The sequence below is a fragment of the Drosophila kikkawai genome, chromosome 2L (genome assembly GCF_030179895.1).
Source record: "Drosophila kikkawai strain 14028-0561.14 chromosome 2L, DkikHiC1v2, whole genome shotgun sequence".
In the NCBI taxonomy this organism is placed as follows: domain Eukaryota; kingdom Metazoa; phylum Arthropoda; class Insecta; order Diptera; family Drosophilidae; genus Drosophila; species Drosophila kikkawai.
The window spans coordinates 3,450,564-3,470,513 of NC_091728.1; the positions used below are offsets into that span (position 1 = coordinate 3,450,564).

Consider the following 19,950-nt stretch of genomic DNA (forward strand, 5'->3'; position numbering starts at 1 on the left):
ATATTCTTGATCAGCATTAACCGGCGAATCTTTCTAGACATGTCCGGAAGAAATCGATTTTTTGGCCATTTTTGCGAAATTTGATAAGGGGTTACATCATTAAAATGAGCAATAATGGCCAAAAATTTTGATTTCTTAAAATTTTAAATTTGGTATGCAGTGTTTTTAAATTAATAAAAACTAACACAAAACTGCTTTCCGAATCGAAATTAATGCATTTTTGGCTTAGTTATGATATTTTTTAATTGTTACCTGCAAGGGTATACAAACTTTGGCTGGCCAAAGTTAGCTTTCTTTCTTGTTTAGTTTTTTTTCTGCGGATCACAACAACAATGTGGATTATTCTTATTTTTTGTTTTTTCGACAATATTTTTGGAATTAACTAATGAACGCCATTGTAAACATCGACTGTTTGACTGCAATTGATTTTAAAATGTACATATTTGTAATTAACCTTTATTTGATTATCGCCATTCAGTGAAAATCTTAAAAAAAATTGAAGCATACTTTTGGGGATTTTAAATAAAAATGTGGCATCTTTTAGGCGGAAGTTCAATGACAAGCACTGGTGCTTGTCAAACTGTAAAAGTGAAGTTGCATTCATCCCCGCCCAAAAGTATGCCTTACTTTATATTTTAATCAAATCAAACTTAAAAATTCAGCGCAAAAGATGCCACAAAAATGACCAACTTATATTTTTAATTAATAAATTAATTTTTTTAAATGAATAAAAACTTTTTTTTTGTACTTTATTTAATAAGGCATACGGAGTGCTATTTACCCCTTTGTGACCTTTATATCTAACCATTCTGCCCTAAATCGGGCGCGCCGGCTAACCTTATCGGTTAACATTTTCAAATAAAAACTAACACAAAACTGCTTTCCGAATCGAAATTAATGCATTTTTTATGATATATTTTAATTGTTACCTGCAAGGGTATACAAACTTTGGCTGGCCAAAGTTAGCTTTCTTTCTTGTTTTTTTTTTGTATGCGGTCAAGGAAAATGAGGAAAAATTAGAAAGAGAAATGTAATTTGCTTGTTACTAGGGAAGGGGAAAGTCTTAATAATTGAAGAGGTTTAAATCTAAGAAAAAACTAAAAAATTAAAAAAAACAAGCTGAAAAAAATTGAAAAAAATATTAATAAACATTCAAAAGCCAATTAAAATTTTGTTTATAATTTCATAAAGTTTGTAGCTTGTTATATAAGAAAATAACAAACATTGTTAGAATTTTTAAAAGGGAAAACCCTTTCACAAAATGTCAATGTTTGATAATTCTTTAAAATACTTTAGGCTTTAAAATTCCTTTAATAACATAAACAAATAAATAAAATTATTAAGGGTTGTCTTGTTAACACAGTTTGGCATACCTTTAAAGAAAATTTAATTTTTTAATTCACTAAAAATATATATAATATTAAAAACTGCCCCTAAAACTTCTATAATTTAATATCTATTAGCTAATAACTAATCTTTGTTAAGCTCTGAGCAGTAGAAAATAATTATTTAGGCCACACACTGTAATTTTCCCATCTATCCATATATCACAGCCTTTGGAAATTAGCTACTAGTTAATGCAGGACACACAATTTGGTAACTCAAATTGCCATTCGCCCGCAGGCATCTCTCTCCCCAAAATGACTGTCAAACTGCATTGGGATTGGCTGCCTGCCATGGAAGTGAGCATATCCTTTATGAATCCGGTGCCGCCACCGCCTGCAGGCACTTCGAGGCCATTTGAAAGCCGAACCGCCGCTGCAAATTCAATTGTTCTTGTCGAACGTCTCGCAAATCGCAGGCCCAAGTTTGTTGACGTTGCTCCTGCTGCTGCTGCTCCTACTTCTGCTGCTGCTGCTGAAGCCAACAATTCCCTGAGGCCCCTTCCACATTTGCGGCTGGCAGCTAAATGCACCTTGGAGGCCCACTTTTGACCCGGGACACAGGACTCCCGGGGTGGAAATGTTGGGTAAACATAGGGGGAAATGCACAGAGAGAAAATTAGGAACTCCTTAAATTGGAGCTTAGTTTCTTGAAATATTTAAAACGATATTTTGGAAGCTTAATTTAATTTTAAATATATAAAGAAATCAATATTATTTTTCTTCTGATTAATTGCTGTTACATTGTTGTATATTTTTCTTCTCTTCCAATTATTCCCCCAGTGTCTGTGTCTTGTTTGCTGTTGTGGCCAAGGCTGACTTGCTGCTAATGGATTTTAAATGAGCATCATAAATAGCAGCAAGTTGTGCTGGCACACGCCGAAAAATTGCATTTGCCACGCCTGCCACAGCCATAAAAGGAGTTCTACTTTCGGGGTATACCCTGCTCCTTCACCTCCCTGCAAAACCACTTGGCTGTTGTCATTTATTCTTGTTCTGTTTGGTGTCTGTTTTGCTAGGTTTCTTCTCTTTTTTGTTTGTTTTCTTTTGGTTTTTTGGTACCCTGTACTTTTGGATTATAAAAGGAGGTTTAGTGAGGCCTTGGAAAATTTCTATATATATTTATAATACATTTTAAAAATGAATAAAGTTAAATTTTAGGTAAAAATCAAGTAACATGTATATATTTTTAGGCATTAAAAATTTAAAAAAATAAAGCTAGTTAAGTAGTTAATTTTTATACATTTAAAATAAGCTTTTTTAAATTTGGAAACATTTAAAAATAATATTTAAGTGATATTTTCACAGAGTATTCCTTAGTCAATCATCAAAATGCATTCCCCTTTCTTAGCCTTATTTTGTTTTCTATTTGTTTTTGGTTTCCATTTTTTTTTTACCAAACAGAAAAGACTATAAATATTTGTTACGCTGACGACGCCGGGGGAGAAAGGCACAGTCACACACACACACACACACACATGGCACATAGTTATAAGAGACATTTATATATAAACATATATGAGTTAGTCTTGTTGTCTGCTTTCGTGGCTACAAATCCGGCGTGTATAAAAATGACTGCAATTTATGTTTTCCTATGAATATATTTGTGGCAAGCTCAGCTCTACTGAATATATAGAATTTTTATAAATATATGTATTTTTTCTGCCTTTTATTGCTTCTAGTAGTAGTTTGTTACTTTATTTGATTGCATAAATTTTATGCAGATTCCGTAACATGTCATTGCTAGTGATTTTTATTAAATGCAGCGAACAAGCTAGCGCGTTGACAAGTAGATTGCGCATACGCCGCGTTGCCCGCCCGAAAATTTAATATCCGCTTCCAATGTGTTATGATGGTTATGTGGAGGGGAAGCATGGCAAAAGTTGCCAACTAATATGACAAGTTGATGCTCCTCTGGTCATCCTGCAGCAGACTTCAGTTGTTGTGGCCCAATAACTAACAATCAAGTGGTGGTGGTGTGTGTGCTCTCCCCTGACAGACACTTTATGTGTCCCCGTGTCATGTGCTTGGCTTTTCGGTCACGTTGATCATGCGACAACACACAACGCCATGAAATTGGCAACATATGTTCTCATACTCACACTGTTGCCAAACTTTAATTACAAAAGAAATGGCCAGAATGAAGAATGAGAATTGGAAAATAAGTTTGTCGGTATTTCTTTGCTAAATGCTCAGCGGCTTACCTCTGGCCAAGTTTTTGAGGTAAGCAAATTTATTCATTTTAAATGAAGTGAAAAAAGATTAAGCTTGGATTTTATTTGTGGTAATTGAAATATAAAGGGAATAAATGTATATTTTTGGTAAGCTGCTTTTGAATGTATTTTATTATTATTAAATGTAAGTTATTTGTAGGTTTAGATGTTTTTAAGACATGAAAATATAAAGAAAGCCTTTTTAAAAAAAAGTTTGTAATGCTTTCCTAAGTTTTCTTTATAAAACAACTTATTCAAAAATTAAATGTAAAAACCTGCTGTAAATATCTGTGCTTTATAGCCCTGCAACATTAAGGCTTCATAACCAAATTCACTTGTGTCTGCCTAGTTGGGTTTCGCTATTAATAAAAATTCTTCAGCCTCAAGTCGTAAATTGTAGATTTTGTTTTGTTTTGCTTTGACCCAGACTGACCCACCACTTCAACAACATGAGGCCAAAAACCAACTAGCCAAAAGTTTACACAGGAAAAAAATATTTTTGAGACCTTAAAATATTTCTAAAGAAATTTAAATAATTTTAAAATAGTTTTAAATATATCTAAATAGGTTCTAATTTGTTAAATATCGTTAATTAATATTCTAAATTTTTGTAAAGGTAATATTGACTTGTTTTCCCAGTGCAAACCCAAAAACCAAACCCGTGTTCATCGCCCCCAAATACTCGAATACTCACAGTTGACATTCAGGGAGACGCTGGTCTCCAGCGTGTGACCCTCGGGCATGGCACGATTCCAGACAACGCATTTGTACTTGGCGCCGTCGTCGGCCCGTCTGGGAACAATCTGTAGGGTGGCGTTGGTATAGTGGTTCTTCGATCCGCCCTTCAGCGCATACGACTGCAGTGGCACGGTGCTGCCCTCGCGGTACCAGCTGCAAAAATACATGAAAAAAATGAAGACACATAGAAGTGATAGCCACGATTTAGTGCCAAAAAAAAAAAAGTAGGGGAGAGTAGAGTGAACCATGTGCCACAGAAGGATTATTAATGAAGGCGACCGTCCGTTAAGTGATTTACTTTGCCAAGGAACCAAAGGGGAATTTTTAGTAAAATGAAGCGAGTCAAAAGAGGTCGTTAAAGGATTTTAAATTTTAACTAAATATAAATATAAATAATAGATATAGTAATACTATTACTTACGTGATCATAGGATCTGGAGAACCTCCTATACTGCCACAGGTCAACTCCAGAGGCTTCTCCTCGGTGGCCACGGCCAGATTTCCAGGCGTTACCATCGGCGGATGTGGTGCTGTGAGTACTGTTAAATTATAAAACTCCTGATGGACATCGGCACCAGTGCCCTTGGCCTTGATGCGGCACTCAAAGCGTCCATTATCCCGATTATAGGAGGTATTCTTGATTTGCAGATCGTAAATACCGCGACTCGGCCGAAAGTCCAAGCTAAAAGCGAGCAAAAATCAAAGAGAAAATAAGCAAATTGTGAACTGAGTTCTGAATAAACACTGAAAGCAATTTATTAAGAGGAAAAAACTTTTACTTTATGTAAATTAACTGCGAGCTTTTTTCTGTTGATTTACAGCAGCTGTACATACAATTATACAGAAGTATATATAAATATATATATATATTTATTTATTTCTATATTTGTTTATCTTTATATAAACGAAACGAAAGTATGTAGGTACTCAGTTTACGTTTTATTGTGGAGTTAATGCTCTGGTGGTCACGTAGGGTACAGCAAAAGGTTGTATGGTTTTTGGGGGAATATATAAGATTTATTCTATATATTTTATGTATTTAAGAAACGAGAAATAAATATATATATTGTAAGACTTTTACATATAAAATTCCTTAAATTTTGTTATACAAATAATAATTTTAAATCCTACTCTAGGAATTATCCCCAACTCTCTCCTTTTAATCTTCTAAAACAAAATCCTAGGCTAATGCTTAAGTTCTCCTATACGTAGCAGGGCATCCTGTAGTCCTGGTTTCTCTCTAGAGAGATCCTGGAAAATAAATTTCTCCTCACTTGTTTTCGTTAAGTAGCTTCCCTTCCACCATAATTTTCTGCCACTCACTTCAGCCTGCCTGTTGTGTGTTGTTCATTTTCATTTTCGTTCGCCTTCTGTTTTCCGTGTTGGGTTTTCCCTCGATTTCATTTTTGTTCTGTTTTCGTTTTTTTTTTTTGTATTTCGTTTTGTTGTTGGGGCTTAAAAGCCATGTCCTGGCGTCCGTGGCCGGCGCGAAATAAAATGAAAAATGCTCATGGCAAATTAAGCGTCGAACTCATTTTTGTAAATTTATTAGCCCAATTCTTGTGCCGGACTCTGAGAAGCTGTAGCTGAAGCCAAAGTCTGGGGTCCTGTCTTGGGCATTACATTTTTATTAATTTAACATGGCGGGCGCTACCTTGATGATGGGCCAAAGGGGAGGTCAGGGAATGAGACTGGCACTGGGATGATGTTATTTTTGGCGGATTTCCAAATGGAAAAACTCAATCAAGCGTAATAGCTACAAAACTGTTGCATATACTTTTGCAGAGCTTTTCATTTCATTTTCATTTGGTGTTTTTTTAGTAGGTAAATACTATTAGGGGTATGCTGGATTTTTAATTTAGTTTAGATATCTTTATGATATGCAAATAACTAGATTTAGTAAAGATGAAAGATCCTAAGGCTTAAGGTTTTTCTAGATAATTTTAATCTTTAAAAAATTCTTCAACTTGTTACCCCAAGAACAAAAATAAACACAGATTATAGCAATTTTCAATTCATCAAATGAAACTCACAAAATATTCCCTTTATCGTTACATCTCATCCTTCCGCTTGTTTATAAAAAAACAAGGATAAACCTCTCTGCCTACAATATGCTCGCGTAAAACTACTCCTTCGGCAGAAGCTTCCTAGGTTTGGCTTTTGTATTTAAGTTTTAATTTCTTATGATGAGATTTTCCGCCAACCAAGAGTGGATAGGGGAGTAAGGGGCGTGGCAGAAATCAAGCACTCGACATTATTAAAGTGGGTCTTATAAACTTCTTCCTCAGCGGCTGCAATGAGATGCAAACTTCAGTCTAAAAAAAAAGAGATTAAATTAAAAAAAATTTCAATTTTGATAACTTTCCAGGAGGAGTGTGTGTGTGTGTGTAAAGAGGAATAAAAATTGGGAAAAAGGATACTAGTTACTGGTTACTGGAGAGAGGAGGCTTGCATCTGTGATTTCTTTTTGGGCTTCCACTCCTTTTTTTTTTACTTCAGTTGCCTTTGCCATTGCATTTCCGGCAGCGACTTTTACGAGGCAGCCCGTCTTGAAAGGATGCTTAAGAGCGGGTGGAAAATGCAAGGAAAATGAATGGAAACGGTAGAACAGGCAGGAGGCACAAAAAAAAAGGAGTCGTGTATGTTGGAGAGCGGCTCAAGCGAAGCACATAATTGCCTCTGCCAGGAGGCTCAGCTTGGCGATGTCCTTGCAGCCTCCAAAAGAAGGAATTTCTAATGTGGGTGTGTAAGTGCCTCCCCCAGCCTCCCAGCCTTACTTGTTCTTGTTCCCCCCCATTCTGTTATTATGTTGCATCGTCGCAGGACTTATGCAAAACAGTCGCTGAATTGTTATGCAAATTGTTGCCAACTACATGGCAATGCCTTCTTTCGCCTCAATGGGTCCATACACACACACACTGTGCGCACTTTATGCGGAAAGTATTGAACAATTACACTGACCTACATGGTTGGGAAAAGTTCAAAGTGGGAAATAATTGATCGAATTTTTGGATTTTAAAGATAAAAGTATTTAAAGATTTTAAAGAATTTAAAGAATTTTAATTGAGATATAAAGATCATAATTGTGTACTTATTTTTGCTAAGAATTAAGTTTAACTAGGAAATATTATTTTTATATTAATAGTTTTTTTTTTTTTTTTTTGGCATAACATTAAACAAAATTTTATTAACGTTGATCAACCAACCTAATGGCTATAAAACGTTGGTTATAAATATGAACAAAACAATAACATGGCACTTAACAGAAAATATTAATAGTTTAAGATTCCTTTATTTATTTAAATATTTAAAATCCTTTCTCTTTTTCTAAAAAATCCCCAAACCTGCATCACAGTGTGACTGACAAGGAAAAGCGAGGAAAACTCGGCTGGCCAGCTTACAAACTTTTCCCGCACTATCAATCGAGCGAAAGACAGCGGAGATGGACTGTGGGAAATGAGGGGGAAAAACCTGAGGCAAGCCACTTGGCTTGTTAACGGTAACTAAAGCTCACTTTATAGTTGGTCATGGGCGGCGTATGACAAGGGGAGGGGCAGAAGGATGGGGACTTGGGCGTGGGCTGATTATGTTATTATCGGTTTAGTATCGAAGTCTTATGGCTCGTTTTCCTCGTTACCCGGTCTCATGTCTCATGTAATTCAATTTGCCAGGACATCCTTCGTCGCCTTTTTCTTCGCTCTTCAGTCTCCACAGCCCGCCCGTCGCCTTTCTTCAGTTTCGCATGCCAAGGAGTCGTCTTGTGAAAGTAATAAACTTTTTTTTCCCCCCCGCTTTTCTCAATGAGAAAGTTGAAACACTTGGGGAAAAAATTTTGAGACTTTAAAAAGATATTTTAGAAAATTATTTTGGGGAAAAAAGGTAAGAAATATTTGAGTTATTTAAGAAATCGTTATCTAATTGTAGAATATTTTTTATGTTGATGTATTTGTCAAATTCATTAATTAAAATAAAATCAACATTTATTTCTAATTTTTTAAATTTTAAACTTGGGATATAAAGGTTTTTAATAGCTGTGAATTTTACTTTTGAAAGAAATCTAATTTTTAATGCAGAAAATCTACTGAAAAATCTTTAATAAATATTTTAAAAATAATAATTTTCTCCCAGTTCCAGCAGAAAAGGAAGCTGAAAAGAGAGAGCTACTGAGGGGGGAAGCAAAAAAAATGTAAACGCGCCAAAATTGACGCGTGGCAAGGACGATGGGTTACTACCTCCCCCCAGCCCCACCTCGACCCCCCTTTTGGCCCACTCAACGATGTGCGTTATGTGCGGATAATTGACTTTTAAAATGTGTGTGCGATATCACAACAACAGCAACAGAAACAAAAGGAGGGCGAGGGCGAGGACGAGGGGGATTAAGGAAGAAGGGTCGCGACGTATAATTAAACGGCATATTGTCACGCATCCCCGAAACTCAAAGAGGGGGGCGGCCAAGTGAGAGGGAAAGTGGGTAAGAAAGTGCGGGAGAAAGTGATAGGGAGCAGCAAGGACCCTTTTCTCCCCCATTGTTGTGACCATTAAATATTGTTCGGTGCTTACTGTTTCGCTTTCTTCCCTTTGTTTGGACTTACACTGCCTTCCGCTTGTCTCCCGCGGCAAATAAACAAGGATAATCAGCGATATTATTAGTTTCCTGACTCTTCAACATAGTAGAGCCAAAGCCAGTGAAGTAAGGTAGAGGGAAATAAATCCAATGACAACAAAGGAAATAATCGCAATATCAGGAAAAAAGAAAAAAATAAGTTTCGTAGGGAAAAGAGCTTAATAAGTTTATGGGGAATTTTTAAGCTAAAAAATTAATAGAAAACTAGTTGAGAAAGGAGCTGAAGAAAAGAAGATTAATAACGGCTATAGCTTTATATATTGTTATTAAAAAATTAATATACTTAGTAACATCATTCCCCTTTACAATTAATAATTTACTTATGCATTTTATATTCAAAAATTGTTTGAATCTTAAGCAACTTTTCCACTTCTCTTTAAACATTCAAATTCCCTCGCAGTTCTTCTTAAAACTATCTTCATAATATCAGTTGCTACACACTCCCTATTTGCATACCAACTTAATCCCTTGAGAGTACTATAACTTCTCAAAATTTATCAACTTTTTAACAAGTCCGTGGGAAAAGTAAATAAATAAATGAAACCAGGACAACAAATCAGCAAACAAGAGAATACACCCCCACCTCGCACACCGTTCATCAAGTTATTCACACAATCACAGCTGATGGATACACCGAAACTCACCCCAAAACCTCTCCAAAAAACCCCTCTTAAAACCCCACCCTTAACCCACCTCCCTCTCACCCTCCAAAAGCTGGTCCCATTTGGCAGTGCCAGTGACTTATTTATGCAAATGGCCATAACAAATGAGGCGCATACACTCGACGCGTGCCTCGCTTCCCCCCAAAAACAAGGCATAGACGGAGAAGGGGGAAGGCATCATCGTGGGAAAATGGAGAAGGGGTCAGGTCTAACCGCACAGTGGAAACGATTAATTTGGTGCCCAGTTTAGCCTCGAAATGCTGTCCAAGCATCGCAAAACGTAGGCACCCGTAGGGGCTTGGGGTGCAACGCAACGCATGTCTCAATCGTGCAACATGGCAGCTCATCAGTGGCCGCCGGCGGCGGGGGATTACTGTACAGTGGTACGACGTCGGGGCCTCATTATTGAAACATGTTGCTAACATTTGTTATGCAAAGGCGACATTCATGCTAAATGCGATTGTATGGGGCTGGGGGGGGGATGAGTAGAAAATGGGTGTGGTGCTGGGTGGTCGCATATATCTACATATATCCATCAAGCTTATAGGCTTAACATCTCAGATGCGTTCTTGGGTTACCCTGCATCCTTGAAATTTGTTAGAAAATCAGCTGAAATTGTGGTTTCTAAAGAGTTTTTTCAAGTACATTTACATATATATATTCTCAAAATCTAAATAAATATTTTCCCTACTTTTCAATTGAAATATAGTATGTTCTCGAAATTAAGAAGTATCTCATAGTTGTCATTGACTTTTATGGCCTTCTTATTCGCCCAATATTGGCGCTGCTCTTGTGCAAAATTTCTATAAATGCCTGCGATTCCCAGCCCCCTTTACCAGCTTCTGTGGCGCCTTTAACGAGACAGTGTTGTCATGTCCATCTACTAGTAGTAGTCACCGAAAAACCCCTTCTCCTTTGGCCAATTTGATCCTGTCTCCCTGCAGCTGCTGTGTGTGTATGTGTGTTTGTTGATATCCCATGTATCTGTGTTGACTTTATCTGCTGTCCAGGCGACAGAGCACGGATTGGGAACTCGTCCTGGTTGGTACACACAGGGAAAAGTCTATGGAAATTTATTTTAAATTAAAATTATAAATAATATTTAGCAAAATTATAGAAAATAGTATAAGAACGTGTAAGATTTCAATTCAATTTCTTATTAATTTTTGTAATATTGTTTCCTTTAAATATTTTTTGTCACTAGTTTTAAAACCTAGAATTGAGAGAGACTTCCTCTTTGTGCCTTTCAAATTCAATGCAATCTTGTGACAGTCCCCCTAAAGGGGGGGTGGGCTGGCAAGCCAGTGTGGCCTTGCCAGCTAAACTATTTACCTTATGTGATGTTTGTTGTTGGAGCCCCCGTTCCAAAAGCCCCTTCAATACCCCTTCATCCTCACCATTTGATGTTGCGTTGCTCTCAGAGAAACCTGCTTTGTACACCTCTATATCTGTGTGTAAGTGTGTGTGCGTGTATGGGCGAGTGTGTTCGCTCTTTAACGTTAACGGTAAATGTGTGCAAATGACAGCGATATGACAGGTCAAGGCAGTCAGGTGAACGCAGGCACGAATACAGTCACACACACTCAGAGGATTGCAAAAAACAGGTGAACACTGAGAGAAAAATGGGGGAAATAGTTACTATATTTTAGAGGGTTTTATTCAGAGATTTAGTAAGTAAAGAAAGAATAAGAAATTTATTTTTAGAAACTAGTTCTAAAAATTCCAAATAATTACTAAACATTTTACTCTAACCCCTCTGTTTACTTAGCTCTCTACTTTTATTTTAAATAGTTCTTTATTTATATATTGTTCTTCTCTCCGTGTATTACTAACAGTTGCTGTAGTCACCACTGTGATCTGGCACCAGCAGGTCTCACACTCACATATTATCCTTGGCAAAGGTTTTAGTGTCATTGTCACCAGGTGTTGATAAGGGCAACGTGGAGAGAAAAAAAATGTGTCTGCCACCGAAGGTCATATTTATGGCTGATATGCCTGTCGCTTTTCCGACAATTTCTTGAAATTAAAGTTTCTGTGCGTGGTATATGATCAAAGTTGATAAGGGTGCCTTAAGCCCTTTTGAGAAGCTCAAGAGAGAAATAATAACATTAAACTTTTAAGGGAAAAGGAGTCTCTTTTATAGGTTCCCAAAGGTAAATAAATTATAAATAATATTAAGAAATATAAGAACTATCCATCGATCTTAGCTATAAGTTCTCTGAATTATCAATAAGACATTACCCATTTCAAAATGCTACCAAAGACACTAGTTTCCCTGAGAATTGGCACATTTTTCCATATGCAGTCGCATTTGGAATGCGAATCAAAGTCAATTACTTGACAAATGTGGCCTGAATTGTGTGTCGTGAATGTCATCCAGCAGGATGTCTCAGGACATCAGAAATATTCCCATTGCACTCCGTGGGCCTCCTCCCATCATAAGCCTGTTGAGTGGATAAGTGAGATTGCATTTGTTTTGTTCTCCTTTTCCAGGGGGTTTTAATGGGGTGGCAAAAATCTCAGCTTATTCGTTTGTTTGTTTGTTTGTTTGTTTGCATTTTCTTGTGGCTTCCAATGTTTATTCATGGCACATAAGCAGAAAAAACAGTAAGGAGATGGGGGACACTGGCTTAAAAGCCGCAATGACTCTTGATATTGACAATATCAAAGCCAAGCAGATGGAGAGCGAGAGCATGGTTCATAGCTATGCATCATCGTGTCCAGAATCGTGAATCCGGAATCCCCACAAGCAGCTGCCATCTGCTGTCCAGCTCCGCATATTTCTCCACTGTCACTGATTTCTCAATAGATTTCACAGGGCAATGTGCATAAATCATAACTGGGTTTTCTGAGGGCGTGGCCAGAGCTTTAAGCTAAAGTCAAACCACTGACAGCTGCATGGGGGAAATGCGGGGAAAGGCGGGGAAATTCGAGAGGGGGTGCATTTGGCCCGAGGGAAAGGGGTAGTGGTTTTTTTTTTTAGGGGGTCTCCTCTTGTGGTGCCCGAAAGGCAACTGAATCCGAAACTGCAGCTGTGCTTGCGGCTTGCTTTCGTTTGGCATTTTTGAGATATATGCTTTTATCCGTTTTTTTTTTATGGCCAAAAGTCAACTTTGTAAGAGGAGTGGACTTTTGGCCAAAAAAAAAGAAGTGATTCAATTTTTCTAACAGAGCTATAAAATGAAATAAGCGGAAACTCAATGAAATAAGCACTTTATAAAATAACTTTTAATTAGTAACATTATTTATTAATATATTATTGAATAATATAAATTATAATAGCATTTTTTAGACATTTCTGGGGGTCTAAAAGGAGTTCATTCATTTATTTTTTTTAATATTAAATAAGAATAAAATAGTACGAGTTTTAGGGTTTTTATTCTTAATAGCTTAGAAACCTCCTAGAAAATCAGGGTATTTTTCATTCACCTTTGGTTTTTCCCACATTTTTTTCTCTACAAATATCAGCAAGTCTCTTTTCTATTTCCTTATTTTTTTACTTTCCTGTACTGTCAATTTTTATTTGTTGGCCAGCAGGAGCAGAGTCAGTCTCATAACAACACCAGCAGCAGCGATGGCAGTAAAATATCTGCTGCGTTGTCGTCGCAGTCAAAATGAGTGTGAAAAATAAATGTTAATATGACAGAAGGTTTTGGTCAGTGGAGGTTACGCACATAAACACATATGACTTCCCAAAATCTTTTCAAGAAAAACATATTCCCTGAAATCAGAGTACGGAATGTGTGTGTGTGTGTGCTTTCCCCAGACTTACTTATAATTTTTGCGGCCAGGCCTAGGAGAAAATTGCAGTGGAAAATTTATGAGTCTCTCGCGCTCTGGTAGGCTCCCTTAACTTTCCCCCCTTTTCCCAAAAATTTCCCTAGCCTTGAACTCCTGTTAATATTCTTCCGCGCCGGCTTATTTACGACCCTGAGGAGAGAGAGAGTGGGAGGAACAAGCTGCTCAAACAGATCTTTTTTGTGCGTACGTAGGGACACTTTGCATTACTTTGCATAATTTTTGTTGGACATGACTTTGAGAGGGGTATAACTGTGATGGGAAAGGATTTGTAACTGGGAGAATATAAGAAAAGGTTACTGTAATTAAGTGTATTTTTTTCTTCTAGTAAATGGTTTAGAGATATACATAAAAGTTATGTTTATAGTGAGAAGATCGACGACAGAACACCTTAAAAATATCATTTCTTAGCAAGATGTTATAACAATTAAACAAGATTTAAAATTAAATATGCATAAGAATGTATAAAAATAAACAAATATATTTAAATATTTTATATATATTAATATACATATTTTTTAGTATTTATAATTTATTCTTTNTTTTAATATAAAATAGAAAAACCTATAATTTAAGCAGAACATTTCTTAGTGGAGGGATTTCATCCGCAACTCCTTTGTGTTTCATCCATGTTCTCTTGTTTTATGCGCTTTTCCCTCCTCTGCCCTTCCTCTATTCTTCCCTTCCTTCCTCTTCTCTTTCCTCCTTCTTAGGTTTACATTTTATTTTGCATATTTTGCTTTTTGCTGCAGCAATTTTTGGCTTTTGTCTGTCTGACAGTCCGATGTTTTGTTGCCCGCTTTATATGCATAAATATGATGTTGATTTTTATGATTTCTATAATGTTTCATTATGCTGCGTTTTACGACACAAGCGGGAGTGTGTGCCCCCCACTCTTCCCAACACACACATATGATATTTGCCTCCCATATTCAGAGTGTATCTCGCTTCGTTTCTGCTTTAATTTATGGGCCTTTTGTTTACATTTGCCTGTGTGTGTGTGCATGTTGTTTGAACAATCCGCCTATCTCTGGGACGGTTCTGCTATTTTGCTCCTCAGTGTAATATACACAACACAACAAAGCACAGAACAGCAGTCGCCGTCCCGCTTCTCTCATTTTATGTGCGCTCAAAAGCCAATTTCGTAGAGATTTGCCTGGGTCCAAAAACTTGCGGACCCATTATAAGCGCATAATCTTTTCCTAACACACACCCCGACAAACACACACACACACACACACACACCCTGCACAACGGGGCCAAAAATGAAATGGCTAAGCTTTTCCTAAGTCAACTCCCCCTCAGTCTCCAGCACCGTGTTGTTAGATAATTTTTGACTTTGCCAGACCAGAAAAAAATACTTAGAAACACACTCCCTCACATATACTCCTTCCCATGGCAACCCCCACCTCTTTTGAGAAAATTTTAAAGCTCACTTTTAGGCGCAGCCCTAGATGACAGTTGAAGAAGTTTGTCTACAGTTGCTGGCTAATGGCCAAAAATTTTGGGAATAACTCGGAGAAAATTCGTTGGGAAACAAAGCGAGATGTCGAAAAATAATATTTGTTGAATTCAAAAAATTTATTTGGTGAAGTTTGATTTTGGAAATTAATATTTTGGATCATAACCTCAAGTATTCTAAGAGATTTGAGTTGTATTTTCAGTCGAAATGCAAAGAAAATAGCTTTGCCTTTGCTTTGATAAATAGTTTGTTTGTGATTTGAATTTTAAATGTTAACGAATCAATTAAAAATATATTTATTTTTATAAAATACTAATTTACCTAAATAAATTAAGAAAACCTTCTACATTTTTATAAATTTCTTTCTCCACGCGATCTTTTCTCGCCGTGAATCTAGGCCATTGTCTAATTTCTTTAGACCGATTTTGTATTTTTTTTTTTTTTGGCATCGCCTCCTGCTTTTTATGAGCAACGCCTTACAAATGAGTTTTAGCCACTGACAAGGCCACCCGGGAGGCGGCGGCGGCGTGTTTCTCGTAAGGGGCGTGGCATTTGCTCCATTTGTTTGGTAGAAAGAGAGTGAGAAAGTGGGTAGAGACCCCACGCCGGTCGTTCGCTTCTATTGCCTGCTTTATGACAGTTTCATAGACTTTTTATGTTTATGCCGGAGCGTTTAGTGAGCGCAGCTGTTGCGTCCGCTTTCGCAAGGCCAACTGCCACTTTGAGTTGTGCCACCCACTGCCACCGGCCACCACCCCTTCACTCGCGTTCTATCCTCTTTTTTTTGGGGGCGGCGGGTGTACAGTGAAGGGTGCTAATGAGGAAAGGTCTTATAAGGAAATCTGAAGCACTTTTTAGGTGAGATTTAAAATTTTTTTAGATATTTTTGGGCACCTTTGTAGCTTGTTTTATATATTTTTAAAACTTATGTTTAAAGGATATATACCTTTTTATTGTTTTGTGACTTTAATTAATTATTTATTATTATTTAAAAATATTTTTCTGCTCAGTTCTTGTAGTAAATTTAAAATTTTGAGGTTTTTATTTGGTAGAATTGATATTCTTATATATATTTTTGCTTAAAAATAATGATTCCTTGGGATAATAAAATCCATAAAAAATATTAACAATCCCAGAACACAAACCATTTTATTAAAAAATTAATCCTTAAATATTTACAAGTTTAAAAAGGCATATTTAATTTTTGTAAAGAGTTGAAGTTAAACTCCAGTTGAATTTATATTATTTCTTGTAAATACAATTCAACATTAACTTTTTAGAAATATATTTTTAATATTTTAGATAATACTTGCGTGAAAATAAAATCTTAAAGATCTTCTAGACCATTTTCTCAAGGCTGCCATTTCATATTTTCCCTTTTAATTAATTTACCCTGTACCTGAGCCAACTGTAAGGCGTTCCTATATTTATATTTGCGTTTCTTATCTCCACGTAATTAAGGCAATGGCCACAGGACCCAACTGCGTGCGGAATCCTCGGAGGCCGTTCGTTCTAATCATCATCACCATAGTCATCATCGACAAGCGTTGTCATCCAGGGGAAGCCCTTAACCCACGGCATTGCCCTCTGCCTGCCCCTGGAGTTGGAGTTTTTGGGGTGGGGCGTCACGAAACTATGTATTTCTTTTTTGCTTGTGGCCTCGCGGGAGCAATAATGTCTCGGTTCCTTGGGGGGGCGTAGTACGGGGGTTGCTAGGCAACAGCTGCTGCTGCTGCTGGAAAAACCCCCCTGTTTTCCATCATGCCATCCTCCAGGCTAAGCCGATCCCCTCACCGCATTCATTGTTATTTTCCGACAGTTTCCGCCAAAGGAAGAGAGGAAGAGGGTAGCGCGTGGAAAAACTTCTCAGCTTTTTCTGGCACACCTGCTCATCATCAAGGAATGCCAGCCAGCCAGCCAGCGATTGGTAACAGGTTACCGGGATAACAGTTAACAGATTTCAGTTCAGTTTCTCCTGTTGATTTTTGCGCGTTGAATTTTTAATTACTGCGCCAGCGAAAAGCTCAAATATTCCCTCCCCGAAAATTATGTTACGACTTAAGCTGTCTGTGAAAGTTGAGCGCGAATAACGAATAATGAACGAAGATGAAGCTGTAGCTGCTGTCTGGTTACATTTTCATTAAATTTTAATTTTTATTCTCCGCCAGAGAAGTGCTCAAATTGGTGTAATCGCAAAAGAAAGCTGCATTTATTATTGATGGGCCCCAGACAGGCGAAAATTTAATTGATTTGATTTAGGTTTTTGTGGCTTAACTCGGGGAAAGTATATTTAAATTTAAAGAGAAATGTATTCTATATCCTAGCATCTATTTTAAGTAGTTTTCTTTCAACTTTCTAAAACTCTTCCCACAATTTAACTTATATTTTCCCCTTCAACTTGTGCAATTTGTAACTTGCTGTCCTTTGATAGCAAGAAATCCTTGCCAAGCTTCAGCTTTTAATGAGCGTCCGGTGGCACCCTTTCGCCTGCAACTCTATATAGATGTTAATGCCCGATATTCGCACTTAATGAGCTTCACCCCTCATAAAGTTTGGCCATAAACTATGCTCTGGTTGGACTTAAAGTTGCTTTGTGGACATTAAAATGCCGGAACCCCTAGCCTGACCATTAAATTGGCAGGACCGCACACACATCCTTAAGCCAATTTTCGATAAGCTTTCCTTCTTCTGGACACACACACACACCCCGAACCGACCATAAAAAACCCTCTTCATTGTCTGTCAATGGCCCGGGCATGAGTAAAAAATATTTCTACATTAAAGGTGACAGCGACAGACGTTGCCACTGATTCCTCATTTCAGTCGGGATCCTGGATACACTGGGTGCCTGGCGTAGGTCCTGGATGGGATGCCGGTGCCTGTGACAGCGCCAGCAGGAAACAAACAAACAACGCAGCAATGCAAACACAGGGCAGATGGGATCGAGGGGTGAATATTGCTCTGGTTTGGAGCTTGGGGCCAGGCTCCTCGCTCCTTGCTGGGAGTTTTCGTGGGGGAGGGAATTCCAGGACAGTGCGTGTGTTTATTTTGTCGTAAATTGATTTTAACGGCGAATGACAAACAGCAGTGGCAGCAGTGGCAGCAGCGACAGCACGAACGCCATTTTGCGGCATTTAAAAATGTATTTAAAAATGGTAAGATTGCTTTAGATGAGCTCTTAAAAATTGAGATACAAGGTAGTCACTGGGGTTGTTAAGCTTATAAATTTAAAAAGGAAATTATTTGGCATATACTTTGAGATGTTCCCCCTTGGGGAACCCTCCCCTGTGGAGTTATACAAAAAAATAAAACAACAAATTCGATCTTAAATATAAAAATTCTTCTAAGTAGAAGGGAAAATTATTATAACACATATTTTTATTTATAAGCCGACGAAAAGCGATTAATGAAGTTCTAAAAACCTCACAAAATAACCTTTTTTAAACCTTTAAAAAAATGGTCGAAAAGGTAAAAACCCGCGACGAGACACCCGCATATTCATTTTCTGATTAGAAAAAATTATTACATAAAATTTATGTTAGTTGACAAAGTTTATGGGCTTGAGGAGCATCCTGGATGCCCAGGAAGCAAGGCAAGGAAGAAGATGGAGACAAGACATGGCGCAGTGCCTGTGTTAATGGCTTCCCCTCGGGGTAGTCGCTCGCCATCTAAACTGTATTATGGCAGCCACAAAACAGCAGCGGCGGCAACAACAAGCTTAATAAATGTCGACACACAAAAGGGGAAACTGTAGCAGGAGCTGGTATGGAGCCAAGAGGAAGGTGTCGTCGCCGTCGCCGTCGTCGTCTACCTGGCAACATGTTAAGCAGGTGTTTCCAAATCACTTACGTCGAAACATCGCCGAAACAACAAAAGCACCAGCATCAGCAGCAGCAGCAACATCAGCGGGAATTTCAACGTTGTCTGCTAACGCCTCCAGCGACATTGTCGTCGACGACTTTGCAACAATAACAGCCAGCAAATAATAAACAACAAAATTTAGCAATATCAACTTTGCACAGAGTCGCGCGACATTCTCATTCCACCTAAGCCGTCATCACTCAAACGCACTACGCGGCGTATACGTAATGTGTTGAAGTTTATGCCACAAATTCTAGAGAAAGTGCTTAGTTAGTTGCAAGGGGAAAATGTCTACAATATTAATAATGCAACTAGAAAATACCACTAACTCTGAGTTTATGGTTTGAATGCAAGTATTTTCCATGAAACTGAGGAGTTTGAAGAAGGAGTAATTGGGAATAGCTTTACTTTGTCAGGTATAGAGAGTTTTCCATAAGTTAGAGATAGCATTTGGTGCTAGGAAAAGCTTTTTTATATATTTTATAAAATATTACGCATACGCTTCATGGGCTAAAATAAGTTTAAAATGGATTTTCCTTTTGTTTTGGGTTGTTTAAAAATTAATTGATAATATTACGCATACGTCATGTGGTCCGATCATTAATTCTATACTTATTTAATTTTAAATAATTTTGATTATAATATTGCCCTAAGTTAATCACTTAATTTCCTTAACAAATACTTAAAACCATTGCCGCTCATTTAAATTACTGCCTCATTATATTGTTTCAAAAGTCTGCTCTTCCTCCGAAAGGTAAATTCCATAATTTCTAAGTATTCAAATTAAATAAGTCGCACTTGAGAGTCTTTAAGCCCAACGACCCAGCCAAGTGTAAGCTAGCAAATGACAACAACAACAATAATAATAAAAAAAAAAAGCATTTAAGCTGAATTATTCATAAAGTTTGGCGACCGTGGCCAGAAGAGAAAGGAGGCCAGAAGAGAGGATCGGAGGCGGCCGGGCCAACTGCTTCCTGTGTCTGTGTGTGTCATGGCCATGGCTCCTGCGTTTCTTCCTGGCCACCATTTACACATTCAGTCGTCCGCACTCCCACCCTCAGCGTTGCTGCGGTTATTGCGGCAAAGAATGGCGGCCGGAAGTACACGTTGACAAGTCGCACTTCGTACGGCGGACAACTTCCGGCGGCGGCCCCTTGGCTTTCGGTTTTCGGTTTGGGTTGGCGCCCGAGGCTTTATGAACTTCACATGG

General features: G+C 37.7%; 1 protein-coding gene across 4 annotated transcripts in view; it reads right to left on the reverse strand.

The window, feature by feature from the left end:
- Positions 1 to 19,950, reverse strand: part of fred (friend of echinoid) — a 110,796-nt gene that overhangs the window by 28,866 nt on the left and 61,980 nt on the right. For all 4 annotated transcript variants that reach the window (XM_070286754.1, XM_070286751.1, XM_017183030.3 and 1 more), the window contains exons 4-5: positions 4,755 to 5,015; positions 4,290 to 4,486 (exon numbers count right to left, since the gene is read on the reverse strand). In XM_070286754.1, the coding sequence (XP_070142855.1) occupies positions 4,290 to 4,486; positions 4,755 to 5,015 (458 nt within the window). The remainder of the gene's footprint in view (positions 1 to 4,289; positions 4,487 to 4,754; positions 5,016 to 19,950) is intronic.